The sequence below is a fragment of the Octopus bimaculoides genome, chromosome 11 (genome assembly GCF_046866305.1).
Source record: "Octopus bimaculoides isolate indiv1 chromosome 11, ASM4686630v1, whole genome shotgun sequence".
NCBI lineage: Eukaryota > Metazoa > Mollusca > Cephalopoda > Octopoda > Octopodidae > Octopus > Octopus bimaculoides.
The window spans coordinates 68632088-68648930 of record NC_142938.1 but is presented as its reverse complement, the minus strand read 5'-3'; the positions used below and the strand labels follow the sequence as shown (position 1 = coordinate 68648930).

General features: G+C 33.5%; 1 protein-coding gene and 1 long non-coding RNA gene across 4 annotated transcripts in view; both read right to left on the bottom strand.

Moving 5' to 3' along the window:
* Window positions 1-557: 557 nt before the first annotated feature.
* LOC149133389 (uncharacterized) lies at window positions 558-7557 on the bottom strand. The gene is made up of 3 exons (XR_016243710.1): window positions 6858-7557; window positions 5197-5246; window positions 558-695 (listed from the first exon to the last, which is right to left on the bottom strand). It is a non-coding gene; the product is annotated as an uncharacterized LOC149133389 (long non-coding RNA).
* Window positions 7558-7913: 356 nt separating this feature from the next.
* The window catches only part of LOC106879701 (REST corepressor 3), a 44648-nt gene continuing 35718 nt past the window's right edge, over window positions 7914-16843 (bottom strand). Inside the window, exons 6-14 of one of the 3 annotated variants that reach the window (XM_014929376.3) lie at window positions 16564-16688; window positions 16291-16357; window positions 16071-16180; window positions 12923-13139; window positions 12093-12170; window positions 11432-11489; window positions 11022-11224; window positions 10354-10571; window positions 7914-9117 (exon numbers count right to left, since the gene is read on the bottom strand). In XM_014929376.3, the coding sequence (XP_014784862.1) occupies window positions 8991-9117; window positions 10354-10571; window positions 11022-11224; window positions 11432-11489; window positions 12093-12170; window positions 12923-13139; window positions 16071-16180; window positions 16291-16357; window positions 16564-16688 (1203 nt within the window). In that variant the 3' untranslated portion in view covers window positions 7914-8990. The remainder of the gene's footprint in view (window positions 9118-10353; window positions 10572-11021; window positions 11225-11431; window positions 11490-12092; window positions 12171-12922; window positions 13140-16070; window positions 16181-16290; window positions 16358-16563; window positions 16689-16843) is intronic. The other 2 variants (XM_089360312.1, XM_014929377.3) reach the window with 2 other exon arrangements.

Genomic DNA, 16843 nt, shown 5'->3' with positions numbered 1-16843 from the left:
TTTGCCACCTTCCCCGTCTTTCACATCACTTACTCTCTGGCCGCCCCCTCTGTCAGAACTACAGCTCATACTATTACTATCACTCCATATGTTAATTCAATACGCTGTTTTAGTCCTTCTTTCTCTACTCCCACTGCCACCATCAACACAACTACTTTTAATAAAAACATCAGCAACTCTCCATAAATTTCTGTCTCTTTCTCTCTCTCACTGTCTATCTTCACCACCGCCCTCACTGTCTCTATGCCTACTACTCTCAACCCAGTATGAGCAATAGTAGAAGGGTCAATGAATACTGTGAGAGGGGGTCAAAGTGTGACACATTGACACACAGAAATTAGTTTCTACATTTATTATATTAGATGCAAAATTAACTTTATTTTTGGTCTTGAATGAATGTAATTGTGGTACAAGATTCTAAATATAATCATTTTAACTATACAGGCATAGGTGTGAATGTGTGCTAAGAAGTTTGCTTTCCAACCACATGGTTCTGGGTTCAGTCCCACTGCGTGGCACCTTGGACAAGTGTCTTCTACTATAGCCTTAGGCCAACCAAAGACTTTCGTGTGGATTTGGTAACAGAAAGAAAAGAAGCCCATCATATATGTGTGTCTTTGTGTCTGAATTTATTCTCAACCACCACCACTTGGCAACCAGTGTTGGTGTGTTTACATCCCTGTAACTTAGCCATTCTGCAAAAGAGACCAACAGAATAAATATCAGGCTTAAAAAAGAAAATAAACACCAGGGTCGATTCATTTGACTAAAATTCTATTCAAGGCAGAGCCCCAGCCTGGCCAGTCTAACTGAAATAAGTAAAATATAAAAAAATATATAATTCACCTCAAAACCATTGACCGGTGGTTTCTAACCAGGGTCCATTTTGTTGATAAAATCAATTTATTAATCAATTATTCTTTAATACACAAAATATTTTAACATTTTTTTTACGCAATTCCTAATATTTAATTATAAAAATAGGATTTTTTTTTAAACAAACAGCTAGGAGAGTCCATGAATAAAATAGGAGTCAAAGGGATCCATCAGTAAAAAAATGGATGAGAAACACTTCCATTTACAGATTATAATTCACTATAAAGGTACAAGCATAGCTTTCTTTGGACACAACCATTTTAACCACATGCTATTTCAATTGCAGATCATAACAGATATTTTAATGATTTATAAACCAAGTGACTAATGACTTGCCTTATAGCTTGTTAATTGGTAGCAAATCACCAGAATAGCATCACCTACACAACCAAGTATGGTATTACTGGCAATGCAATGAAGCATCAGTTTGGTGTAAAGTCTACAGATAAAGGCATTTCTCCATTTAAGTAGGTAACCATAGTAAGCAACTCCTTTCATTCCACCATAGTTTGATAATTATGATCTGTGGATGTTGTAAATTTTAAATTTTTTCTCATGAGCAGATAGACATGGCTGTGCAGTAAGAAGCTTTCTTCCCAACCACATGGTTCAGGGCTCAGTCCCTCTGCATGACACCTTGAGTAAGTGGGTACTTCTACTATAGCCCCAGGCCAACCAAAGTCTCATATGTGGATATGCTAGATGCAAATTGAAAGCACACACACACACATATATATATATATATATATATATATATATAATAAAAAGGTGCGCAAGTTGATGACTCTTTGTCTTGACACAGCATGATAATTATAAACAAGCATTACGATCATACAGCACTGTCTCAGGAAAGACACATCTGGCCATCGGCAATATTACCTTGCTTAGAAACGGTTGAGCGCTAGTGGAAGAAAGGGAGTCCAGCAATAGAAAACCTGCTTCTGCAAACTCCATCTGAGCCATGTGAGCATGGAAAAATGAACGTTAAAATGATGATGATGATAAATATCAGCCACAGTAACTCCACTCACAGACTGATTTCAGAAGCATCCCAAGTATTCATGAAATTCTTTTTCAAGGGCTATGTGTGTGTGAAAATGCTTTCAGTCACATCAAGAGCAATCTCAAAGAAGCTGCAAATGTTGAGACAGCTCTCTGAGGATCTCTCACATGTATCTTGTTTTATAGTAGGTAAAGCCTGTTGAAATAGGATGTAATGAGATTGGCTAAAAGTAACTAGTTACATAATTATTTGTAGTAGTAGCATAGCTGGAGGAGAGGTACTTTGTGGGGTTTGTTGTATAAGCCTGTGCAGGGAACATGACACGCTCTTGATATGCAACTGGTTTGTAGAACATCTTCAACACTACTTGGAAGGCAGGAAATTTACTATCCATACAAGACAAACATATATTGCACAGCATGTAAAACCAGACCAACAGTTCTAGGGAACTGTGGGACTTGGATTATCTCAACTTACTTTGGATATTTGATAAATCTTGGGTGAGAACAATACCGAGTCCGATGCATTGTCGCAACCTGGTGCTCTACACACTACCTCATGTATTGATCTCACATGAATGGCCAATGAGGAACTTCCGTTGCTATGTCTCATTGATAAAGGTGTGATACATTACATAGATTACCACGTACATCTCTTGACTGTTGAAGTTTTTAACATACTACACAAACTCAAAAATCAATGACTGCAAGGTATAAGCAACCTGGAATTAATCAAGATGTACGCCTTTGGGTCAAAAACTGCATGAGATTATTAGCATGCCAAAGCCCCTTGGGTACACTTGTTACGCTCAGTTCCAGGACTTAAAGCTCTTGTTCTTCTGATACTTGTACTTACATTAGCATGAGAGATCATTATATAGGAGAACCAGAAGCCACACCCATCATACAAGAATTTTAGAGTATTGAACTTTTTGAGCTGATGTTCCCTTTACCATTATAAATGACATTGTTCAGGTAGTTTGAATCAACATTTTTTTCAACAAACAACCACTTTCAATTACAATATGCACACAGACATAAGTCAAGGTCATAACTCAGCCCTAATTGCTGGCGTCTTGTTCCTGTTAGGTTATTTGTACAACACTGAAACAACATGGAAACTAACTGAACAGTTTCTATTACCTCAATCGAACACTGCTACTGGATGCCAGCACCTATGTTCACCTTATTGAGACTACAGATGGCAGACATCTCTCAAACAACAAAGTGTTTCAGTGGTACCAACAATTGATTGTACTCATGTTTTTCTTCAATTTTCCTTCATGAGAGAAGATAATTAAGATACTATTGCAGCCATCATATTCAGGATTACTGCTGTTGTTCAAATGTCCCCAATTCACAATGAAATTTTTTTAAATATTTATTTTACTTGAAAGTTGCATTCCTTGACAAAAAACTCACATCTACCTTTCTTACTTTTGCATGAGGGACAATTGAGAAATAAGACAGGCCCCATTTAAGTGCTTGTATAGACATGATCAAGGCAACCCATGCTTCAGCCCAAGTACTTTATGTGAGAGATTGGCTGGATTCAATGAAATTAAAATTTATTAAATATTAAACAGTTCTTCAACTCTAGAAGACTGCTTCTGTTAGGGATGGCAGGCTTCTAAATTCTCTACAAAATTCTTTTTTTAGGCTGTTAATGTAGCAATGGCAACATGCAGCATTTCTTTGGGAAACTGTTTGTCAATTAGAGACAGTAAGCTGCTTTCGTTTCTTGTAGTAACTATTAATACTTGACTGCATGTACGTTAAGGTCATCACAAGTACTGAGAGCAGATTTACTCCTTTTAAATAATTAAACGGGATTAAGTGATTTCATAAATACTTATGAATTCTGCCTTGATGAAATCTTTTCTTATTCTCTATTGAATGTTATTTCCAGTCAGTTTCCTGTTAAAAAGTATGCTTATTTTTCACCAACGTAGCAATATTTATGCTAACTAGTAAGACACTCGATGTAGAACTTTAATCTGCAAAAAATGTGTATAATACATTTTTTTTTTTTACAACACTCAATTGACTTTGTAAACACAAAATATGTAAACTTTGCTTCTATTAAGGTTGAAATGTGAAGGATCTGATTTTTCTACACTTGAATTACTGCCCACAATTTTTCTAACAACTACATCTTTTAATTGTATTATTGTGCCCACTTAGTCTACACTGCTGGTGGCATAGAGAAAATTACATAATCAGTCACAATTTATTTTCAACAAAATGGTGATTATGGACACAAACAGAACTTTTAACTAAACATTCTGAAGCAAACCCGTCTCAAATGAAACCATCTGCGATGAATTCTTTATACAATTACAGTCACAATTCCTTACATAATCATAGTCACAATTTATTTTCAACAAGTGAAAAATTGGCCATTAAGTTGGTAAATTCATTCTCCACATCAGCCATTGCAGGAATTATGGGATATAAGGTGATTTTTATATCATGTCCCATAGTAAGATTAAGAGTAATAAATACTTGATGATGATGATGATGATGTAGTAAAAAAAAAAAAAACCTTTATCAATGAAGTGTTTTAGACATATTGTTTTTTATATATCAGATTCTGAGATTTTCACAAAAAATGACAAAACCGATATTCCAATAATTTCCACCTGTGTCACTAGAAGAGAAAACTCATCTGTAAACAGCTGTACAGCTTCTATACTAAGTCTTAATTGATGAGAGCTGAGATGACTGCAACACAAATTTTAAATATTTCCTTGAGTGTTGCTCAATGACGCCTGATCTACACCAGAATGCCTTGCAATAGATGCAACACATGAAAGTTACGTCTTCACTTTACAGGCTCCGCTTCAGTCAAGCTTCCACAATAACAAAATTAGGAACAGATTTCAAAATTGACCAAGATTCAACCTACAAACATAGGTAAAAAGTTAGTCTTTTTCTACAGAATTAGAAGAAACTAGAATGAAGACAAAAAGGAACTACTCGGACACTTCATCTAATTCTACTTCTGACCTTCAGAAATATATGAATGTCATTTACATTTTTCTAGGATGTCCGTGAGATGCTTTCCCTATATAATAAAGAAACAGATTCTCCTTAACTTCACATTCATTGACCTATCTATTTACAGAATTTACAAATTTTGAATAACATTTTAGCTGCAATCTTGCTCAATAGTATTGACCTTTCTTACTTTTAGGTTTGATAGGTCATCATTTCCTTCAAGACTGCTGAAGTTCTTAAGTACAACAACACAGTTATTCAGCTACTGTAACATTATCCCCTCTTTTACAAGAGAGAGAGAGAGAGACATGTAATTACCTTCATAATCTTACTAATCAATACTGTGGCAGCAATCATGGTACAGCACTCTGCAACAGACAGGAACATAACATATTTGCAAATTACAGTTACTGACATCATAAACAATTACATTCAATCCAATTAATAAACAGTCATTCCCATTAGACTGTGATGCAATGTACAATGTACCTTTGATTACTGAAACCACCATCAGTAAGGCTTTCAAGCTGACTTTGTTTTCAGGGGAAGAAAAAAAAAATTCTATTTATATTTAAAATTTTATTTTTCATTTATCTGATTGTAAAGACTTTACATTTTTGAAGTATGGTTTTTGATGATGCTTTTTGCAAATGATCAACATGTGCAGAAGAGATGACATTAGCAATTATGTGTAGAAAAGTATTGACACTTGACAAATGCTTACTTGCAATATGCCAGTATCACTGAGTAGAAAACAAATATGGCTGAAAGAAAAATAGGGACAAGGTCATATAAATTGATGAAGACTTTACAAATTTCATGGACACATGCTCAATATCTTCTACACATTTTCTTTTTTTATTAAAATTATGATTAAATATTATGGATTCAAAGAAAACTGGAAGCTACCATTCCTGCTGTTAAAAGATGATAGTTTTTTCCCCTAAAGTCATATTTAGCATAAGATTTATAAAAGTAAAAATACATTCCCCTATAGACTGCTGGTCTAAGACTTGAAAAGCATACATTTCGAACTCATCTTGTGATAAACTAAAGCAGTCATATGCTGACACTCTTCCAAACAAAAGATATTTAGATTAATCATGTGACTGTCTGAATTATGTAAGCGTATATGCAGTGTGTATGTTTTGAACCAGAGATCAACCTGCTAGTATTACTACTTCCCCCACAGATAAATCAATACTTTTTTTCTGTATTATTTATTATAAATATACTGACCACAACACTTAGTACCATTTTAAACCCAATTTGTCTCAAATATTAGCCACAGTCAAACATGTCTACAGAACTATTTCTCTTCAATCAACCTCATCCAAAATTATATTTCAGAAATTTCAACTAAGCAGATTATAAAAATAAGTTTTCAAGAATGATTACAGCTTGGTCATTCTTTATATTACTCAACAATGCACGATTCGAGGAAATTTGGCTTAAAACACTAAAACTAAAATGCTAATTTATGACAACTAGTTCAAAATGAGTGATCGTATTGAATTCTTACTTTTATTAATCAGATCCTATGCAAAGGTTAAATCACTGAGTGAACCAGTGATGACTAAGAAGGAATGCAAAGGTTGAGGGTGAAAACTGGTTACACAAAAGCCATTTACAGAAAGATCCACTGAGCAACTTGAAGTAAATGATTCTGAAGGTTCTGTGGTATTTGAAATCTCTTAGTGGATCATTCTACACACAAATGGGTAAGTTAGGTACTAAAGATGTACAAAGTGGAAACTGAGGTAAGCCAAAACCATTGAAGATGGACAAAGATGAGTGATGACTAGTCAGATGTAGCAATTCAAAAATAATCATAGAATTACCCCCTGCCCCACCTGTACCAATGTTCAAAGCACAACAGCAGCAAGCACAATGGTCTATACAAACATGTATAATGTTTAACACTGAAATAGTTTACTCATAGTTGGAAGAACACATTTCAATCAGAGAAGTTTTCTTACCTAATAAAATTTCAGCTATTCAAAGCAAGGAGATTGAAAAACCAAGCAACATCTACTAAGCAAAGAAAAGCAATGTAAATTTAAAGATTAAGAGTTCAGGCCTAGTAAAAAAATATGTAATCAAACACAAACACGAAGTAATTTGTATATTTCATATAAGAGACTAAATAAAAACTGTAATTTCATTAACAAACTCACAATGAGGTAGTTATGGTTGACTTTAAAAAAAAAAAAAAAAAAGCAACTGAAACTATGAAACAACTAACAGACAAACATAGCAACCTGATTAAGACGTTTGCTTTACAACCAATGGTTCCTGGTTCAATATCCTACTCTGCAGCACTCTGGGCACACATCTACCATATATTCAAGTTGAAAAATATCTTTTGAGTGAAATTAGGTAGAGGGAAACTGAAAAACCGTCGATCATATGTATGTATGCACGCAAGTATATATGTACAGTGTAGTGTAGTTATATAAATGTTGGGATGTAAGAAAAAATTTCAAAAAGGAATGCATTATGTGTAATCATGTCCGACCGAATTATCTCCCTTCTTACAATGTTCTTTTTGCACCACAATACATACTTTATACTAAAATATATGCATAAAGTGCTGTGATTAACGGAATTGAGTCAAGTTACAAAACAAACTACTTCGCCATTAAATTGAGGTAAATACAGAAAAAAATAGAGTGAAAGTGTTGGCCAATAAAGAGAAACTACCAGCAAATTTTACAAACTAAAATTAAGAACCAGATTATTAAAGATAAAAACCTAACCTACATATTTAAAATCAAGGCCTTGGAAAAGAGACACAACAATTCAAAACTTTAATTTACCCTCTCAAGTCCTTACGCCTAAGATAAGAAAGAAAAACAATTAAAATAAAAAAGCCTATTTAAATCCTATATAAATTACGTTAAAATTATTAGATTTTCAGATATTAATTACAAAATGGAATGGAATAAAACTGGCCGTCTTCAATCTTGTCCTTGACCCAACCTAAAACCATTCAAGAACGACGGGTGGTTTATTGACAGTAATGAAAGCAATGCAAAGATTTTATCATTTATTTGGATTGTGTGGTTGGACTGACCACAAGCTTTTTGGACAAATACAGATATGAACAACATGTAAAAATATTATCAATCCTCCTTATGCCCACCATGGTACAATGGCAGGTATTCACAGTAGAAACTTTTATCGCTTTTCTTTTATATATATATATATATTTATTTATTTTTAAACAGTGTTTCTTAATTTCATTTTGGGTTATTATTAATGGTTTCATTGATATTTTTTTTAAATTTTTTTTTTGTTTTTTTTTTGTTTTCTGAATTCTCTCAAATTATAAATGAAGATGAACATCCACACAAAGATCTGTGTTGCCAACTATTGTGCTGGAAACTGGTCAGTTGGAACTGCATTGTACAACATTGAAACAACTGACCAACAAGCCAGATACTCTCAAATCACACTTGTACTTAGCTCGTTGGTGAGTAAAAAGCTGGTCTGACACCAAAAGGTAACTGAATTATGCAATCATCATATGCGTTTAGGCCGTTCCACAAAATCAGTGCTGATAACTGAGGTAATTTGTACAATATTAGAGCTTGTTACAACACTGACAAACAGGATTATGTGACCCTGAGGAAGTACAAAATAAATAATTTATAAATAATTGCATAAAGTTTCTTCATGAATTTATGGGATTTTGGGTATCTTGCTAGTTCAAGATTGATGGTGTATATACTATAAATATATAGTATATAACTAACAACATATGCCATCAAACATACACATATGTGTGCGTGTATGTGTGTATATATATATATATATATACAGATACATATATGTGTACGGATATGTAGTTTGAATCAAGAGGAAAAAAAAGATGATATACAATATGAAGTACGTTATTCAAGAGAGAGGAGCAATAAAATAGTTGTTTCTATATGTTATATTTAACGAGAGGAGAGTGGGGATGAAAAAGTTGACGGAAACACCGTAGTTCATATCTCCACTAGAACTGAATGAAGAGGTTAAGTGACATATCAAAATGAAGTGAGTGGTGGGTTCAACCCAGTGGAACTATCTAATGAAGGTTATTGGTGGCTAATGTGATACTAAGATTAGTCTCTTCCTCCAGCAGCTGGCATCTGAGCTGGTACCACTGTGCTGACATGCTGTTTTCCAGGCATAGGGCGAATTAACGGAGGTGGTGGTTGCTGTAGTATGGTCTTCGGTTGAGGAAGCAACCTAGAAAAAGAAAGAAAAAAAACTGATGAAACTGAACAAAACAGTGATACAAATAAAGACAATAAGCAATACCAGACACTTCAAGCAGACAATGTTACTTAACAATCGACTAAACTTCGACTAAACTTAAACCAGCCACCCACATTATTGGTTATTAAAGATGAATAATCAAAACATGATCATGTGATGATTAAACAATTTATTTATGAGGATATAAACTAATTTGAGACAGCACTACATTACTGAAAGAATAAAATAAGATGTAAATTCTGAATTGTGGTGAACTTAATACTTAACACCACAATCTCTCAGCAATAATATCTGTATACTCATACATATATATGTGCATATATATATGGATATATATTACACACATGGAATAGATGTTACATTTTATTATAACTTCCACAAAATGATATTTTAAAATATCAAAGCTACAAAATGCATGCAGTGTGGTATGTACACAAGTAATATCAAATCACTTGAAAATATAAGAAACCAACAACAAAAGCATTTTTTCCTTCATACCACCCCACCACCCCAAAAAATGACTTAGGCCAAGAGAGTTTGTAGGCATCAATAAACATAATTACTGTGATGAATGAAGAATATTAAAAATATCTGAAGTTTTGAATGTCAGATTCTTTTCCAACTTCTCTGTAACACCTACTACAATCCACCTTGAAGTTATTACCATTATTGCTGATACAGATCTCCAGCCCTTTTGAGACTAACTTGCATGAGATCTGGTCTGGTTCTCACAACCAAAACCTCTCGTTTGAGAAATTGAAACTTTAACCTTATGTTATAAAAAGAGATTTCATAAATTTGTTGATTTACTGAATCTACCTAAATCTTTAATATCTTTCAATATCAATGGAAACACATGGGTAGTTGTATTCCATTAGGAATATAGTCATAAAAGGAGTATATAGCAAACAAAAAGAAGTTTGAGGTTGAGGAGTGTATGAGTAGTTTAACATCTTTATATCTGGTTTAAAGAAACATTAGCCAGAAATTAAATATCAGATGTAAACAAATTAACCATATTTCAATCAAAATGATTTCAGAGTCTAAAATAATTGAAGAAATTAAACTAATTGAAGTTAGTCTTTGCTAATAATTACACATTCAGACAACTACAACTATGCTGTTACAAAGACAACACTTAGTTTTACAAGTCCACGGGGCAAACGTAACGTTTTGTAAGGTGAGAAAAACCGGTTTGAAATGCACCTGTACCTCGGGTGTTGAGATGTTTGGGAATTATTCCCCTTCGTGATAGGCACTTGCGGCTGCTTGAGCAAGGGAGGGGGAGCCGGTGTGCCAGCAGCCGTTGGGGTAGCATTCCCACTACCAGAAGCTGGCAGATTAGCTACCGACTCCTGATTTATAGGTGGTGGGGATGAAGATGCCGCAGCACCATCTGTTGAAGATTTGCCATCAACATCCATCTGGAAAGTAAAAGATCATTTCAAAAATTGAGTTTCTCATTGGAAAAAATGTCAAAAATGTAACTGTTATTGTTACATTAACAGTAGAAATAATGCACAAATAAGTTGTTTAAAGTAATTATTTTCATATCAAAAAAAAAATGTCTAAAAAGATTTTTAATGCCATTGCTGTATAATACTGGGGTGATATGATCAGGTGCTCCAGCAAAGGCATAGTCAAATGACTGAAACCAGTGAAAGAATAAATGAAGTTACCTGTACTGGAAATGCTGACAAATTCTTTTTCTCTAACATCAATGCAGCATTTACAATAAGTTTCTTTTAACTACCACAGCATGGCCAAAGGCCATTGGATGGGAGCAATCAAAGAGAAACTCACTAAGAAAAATCAAATTTTTAAAATCAGAATGTTGACATATTTCAAAGAATACTAAAACGCCAAAATGATACCTTTTCAATATCTTTTTTTTCTTCTTCTTCCTCTTCTTCTTCTTTAACTGAGTCTGTTCCGTGTTCACTCTCATACTCAGCCAAGACTTCATCTAAATTATACCTGCGTCTGTAATTTATAAAAAAGTTACGCACATGTGCTTCAAGTTTATTGCCAATCACTTCAGCAATAGCCTTGAAATCCTTTCCATAACGACGAACACCTGCAGAGAAAAATACACAATAAAATTCATCATTGCACATAGATCCCGAAATGACGACATCCAACTACTAAACTTTAAATAAAGATTAGAGTTTTTCCTTAACGATTATTATAAAGTGGAATTAGCTTTCTAACTCAATTGAACTGGCAATGCTAATTACACAAAAAAAAATTGACTAACTTAGAGCAAGAGCCACAAACAACTTACCTTGCACTGCAAGCAATAGTTCATCATTAGTCCAACGAGAATTTATTCTCTGAGTAGTCTAACAAGTTGGGAAAAAGTAAATAAGATTAGAATACTTAGATGCAGGAAAGAGAGATGAAATACAAAAACGTATTTCTACCAAAAGTGTTTACACATTTTAGCTTATGTAAGGTGCCTCCACTTAAGTTGTTACCCATAACTCAATACATGTAGGAACCTTTGATATTGTTTTGCTCATGTAAGTACAAATGTGAAGCTATACTACAACAAAATAAAATATTAAATCAAAACATGACTAAATCATTTTATGGTAAAACATCTAATATGATGCAAAATGGTAATCCAGAACAGTGCCTCACACAGATAAATGAAAATACTTGTCCAATATAAATACAAAATTCCCAATTTTAACAATACCCCCAAACTACAGTAAAAAATATCAAAATATAAACCCATATTTCAAGTTTCATACCTAGGTTACCCCAAATCATGCCTACTACATTTGAACTATGTATTAAATGTACATAATTTAAACTGCTAATCTACATCAACCTACATTATGGTTGTGTCAACTTTTTGTAGTATTCCTCACCAAAAGACATGTGAGGGTTAGATTATTAATTAAATTTTATTACCAGATGAAAATGTAAAAAATACTTACTTCTGGTGGTCTCCATTCATCTATTCCAGAACTTGTTTTGTGTTTCTGCATACTTATGATCTGTTTGTTGTTTTGAACCTACAAGTTAAAAGAAAATTATGCTGAATAATAATTATTTGTACTTCTCGCCAATCCAACAAGGCAACATATTCTGAGTGGTTTATGTTTATCATCATCCAAAAACACCATGTGTTCCTTATAGCCTCATGAAACTAATATTTCCATAGGATTCCATCCCATCTATAGGAATATGATGATGCCCCTTTCTTTAAAAGAGCAACCTCTCTCACTTTATCAATTATAGTCCTGTCACCCTAATGCATAAACCTGAAAAGCAATGGAAGACCATTGTGTCACAAGTTTGTTTTATTACACATCCGTGTTTCCACCGCTTGAAACAAACAAAACCTTCAACCATGTCTTGAGAACATCCTATGTTTTTTCAAGCTGCTTGCTCTGTGGTAATGTGTATTAGGGTTCCCCTTAGATGCTACTTTTAATTTTATAAAAACTCATGCACTGCACCATATAATTAAAATCCTCTTAGTTACAAATGACAACCCTAACAATCTCTGATTTCTCATGACAGCTTCAAATATATGACACTAGCAACACTGCAGAAACTTGGCTTCTTCTACAGACCTACAGTATACATCAGTTTAAGACCATTATGACACTGTGCACACTTCATTTTATTTGTACAACAAATCCATTTCTATTTGTGAAGTCATTAAAAAATTTTATTATAAGTTGCTAATATTGAAAAGGAAAATATAATTAGATAAAAGAAAAAGGCTGTATATCCTGCCTCAACAAATATATAGTCTTACCTGTCGTTTTAAAGAGACAAGCTCTGCATCTAATGACTTTAAAATTTGTTCAGCTTGCTGTAGTGGTCCAGTGAGCATTAACCTGAGGTCATCTTCATTCAAATACATGCCACGTGGGGGCTTTCGTTTATGTCGCATAGGATTATGCCGATGCTGGCTATGCTGTTGTTCACGACGCTTGGTCGGTCCAGTACTGGATTTCATTACACCAGTTCGCCTAATAATTTGTAAATATATATATACATATTTAATATATTAAATAAATTCAGATTTGTGTAAACTGCTTCAAGAAAAAAAAAAAATTATTTTACTTCCTTCACTCCCTAGATTTTAATAACAAATGGATCTACCATCACCATCATCATCATTTAACATCCATTTCCCACGCTGGTATGTGTTGGACGGTCTGACAGGAGCTGGTCAGCCAGGAAGCTGTCCAGATTCCAAGTGTCTGTGTGGCATTGCTTCTACAGTTGGATGCCGGGTGCTCTTTATGTGCCACTGGCTCAGGTGCATTTATATGGAACCAATACAAATGTATTTTATGTGGCATTAACACCTGCAAAGGACAAGCCTGTATGTATGGCTGGCAGTGATTTTACTTAGCCAATCAAAATATTGAGAAATAAAGAAGGTAACAACCAACAAGGTTAAATTTGAACATATGACAGTGGTCATAAAGGAAAACACGTTACTATGAATCTACATCGGAATTCAGTGTGTGCATGCACGCGTGTGCCAATCCATCTTGCCTTTTAGACACACAAACAATCAAAAGTGGCTAATACAATGAAAAGGCTGGAAACGAAATAATTTCCATAATACCTGAATTCAAAACTGCCTCAGTTTTAGCAGGTGAAGAAACAATTAAATAATTCCAACATTATTTGTGTGCCAATACTTCTGTTTTTCAGGCAAACTGTATAAACAACCCTGTCAACATATTGCTTTCAGAGGAAATTTGGATACATGGCAAATTGTAGCTTTGGAATTGTGCGAATGCATCCGGCCTGCCTTTAAGGCACATAAACATGCAAAACATAGCTACTACTAGAGATTATAATTTCTGTACCTCCTCAACTAATAAAATTCTACTGTTACTAGCCTTACTGTTAAAAGTAAATACAAATTTATACAGATTTAACCCTTTAACATTTAAACTGACCAAAGCATTCTACCCGTTTTATGTTCAAACTGGCCAGATTTTGCCTCTCGCATCTACCCTACAATGTCATTCTAAAAATAAACAATCACATCATCAAAATTTCAAAAGTACAAGATAATGTATGATTAATTTAAAACAAAGTAAATAAATAAGCATTACATACGATAAATTAATCTGAATGTTAAAGGATTAGGTAAATTTTCTATAAATAGATTAAAACCACAATTATTTTCATATTCAGAATCATAAAACTTTAAACTTGTACTAATTTAAAAACTATGTGAAAAAGTTTCACCTTCAGTCTCTCAAAATCTTTCTAAATTATGATCATATGTTTGATTAAAGCAATGTATTTTAGACAGTTTTCTCATAACTTATTAAATCATCATCATCATCATCGTTTAACGTCCGCTTTCCATGCTAGCATGGGTTGGACGACTTGACTGAGGACTGGTGAAACCGGATGGCAACACCAGGCTCCAATCTAAATTTGGCAGAGTTTCTACAGCTGGATGCCCTTCCTAACGCCAACCACTCAGAGAGTGTAGTTGGTGCTTTTACGTGTCACCTGCACGAAGGCCAGTCAGGCGATACTGGCAACGGCCACGCTCGAAATGGTGTCTTTTATGTGCCACCCGCACAAGCCAGTCCAGGAGCACTGGCAACGATCTCGCTCGAAAATCCTATATAAATATATATATATATATATATATATATTTATTTTTTATATTTCATGTTTTTATAAAACAAGTTTAACCTTTTAGATTTTATATATCAAAGTGGTGTTTAGAGCGACTTAAAAAATTCTTATATAGATCTATATCAATATGTTTGTCACAAAAACTACTTCTATTATAGGTAAATGCACACAATAATCAGTGAAATGTAAAATTATTTAAACTTTGCCTAAATGATGATCACCATATCAAGAATTATAAGCCAATATTCAGCAGGAGTAAGACTGTAGTATAACACTTCAAAGAATTGTACACATAGCTGGATGTTCAATTGAAGTAAAATACCAAAAAATTACATATACACAAATACACACACCAAAACAATAAAAGATTAACTTGTATATAATTAAGCAGAATCTGTCACTCATCAAACAGGTAAATTGACAAACTGAAGACCAGGTAAATTTGAAAATATATTTTATAAAAATAAATTATATAACTTCCTAATGTGTATGATTGTATCTAAAGCAAAAATAATGTACTAATTTCATTCAGTGGTGCAGGAGTCCATAGTTTGTCCTCCTTTTTTTTTTCCTGTAACAGGAAAAAGAAGGACAAACTTTTTCATTGTAAAATTAATTCCACAGCAATTAGTCTTGCAAAATAATGAGTGGGTTTTTTAAGTCTTCGGGTAAACTGACTGGGATCAGTATTTTCAAAAGGGGGAAGAAAAAAATTTGGAAAAGAAATATTTTAAAAGTCTTCATTCCACACTCCATTCTTTCTGCCTTTTAATTCATCATCACTTTCATTACTGATGTCCAGGTCGTTTCACTATCACAAATTGCAACATCCAATTCCATGTCCGCCACACAGTTACGCTTGTTGCAATTTTTCATTTGCTGCAGCCACTTTTTCTTCAAATTCATAGTTGCTACTACTAAATCTTAAGATGGTATCCATTTTTTATAAAGGGTAGAACATTATGAAAATAAAAAAAAATAAAACAAAAATAAAAAGATATATAACCCAAACAATTTGTTGAACACAAAATTCACACTCAAAAGGTTAAAATATAGGGAACACATTTTCCTAAATCTTATAAACTGACCTTAACATAAGGACAGGATGACTAAAATTGTAGCTCACACAGGTTTTCATCCAGCTATCTTCATACCATAAATCTAATAATTAACGCCAAGTCAATTAACTAGTCAATTATATCTTATTTCAGATGCATAATTCTTGAAGTAGATTCTTGAAGTTAATTTCAATATGGCTTGTAATACAACAAACTTCCACTTACCGCAAATATTGATTGCAACTATTGCACAGAGATCCTTTTGCGGTTGAATGGAGTTGAGAAGAATGCATTCCACAATTGGTACAACTTTTGCTATCTTCACCTCTGCTGGTCTGAAAGGACGAGTATTACATTCAAAATAAAATGTAAACCATAGTTCATGATAAATTTTCAAAATTAACACGAGAATAATTTATAAAATTAAAAGAATTTATCAAAATACCCCATTCTCTTTGTTATTCTCAACATCACTGTCAGAGTTTCTACTTCCTTCATCCGATGCACCATCACTAATGTAAGAAAGGAAATAAACTCCAATAAATATCCAACAATAAAATTATTAATGGAATCAATACAATAAATGAAAACCATTAGTAAAGAATAATATACTAATAGTACCCATGGAAATTCTATAGTTATCTTGAAAGAATATTCTGGTCTATTATGTTGAAAGTTTATGTAGAACCCTAAAATGTAAAAAGAAAAATGTAATCACCTGTCTCCATCACGTGGATGTCCAGCCAGTTTTTTAGCCTGGCGATCCATAAGACTTGTTCTTGACCTGGTTTTCTTCCAGGAGTAATAATACTTTACTAAACTAGCAATGGATTTATCTGGAAGCTGAAACACAGAAACAAGTTTTAATTTGTTCTTCTAGAGTTACCAAATTTTTATTCTTAATAATCCATAATCTAATAAATCATGAGTACCACTGAAGGTGAAGTGTCATGGCCAAAAAACACTTTACTTATGGATGAGATAAAGCAGATGTTTCA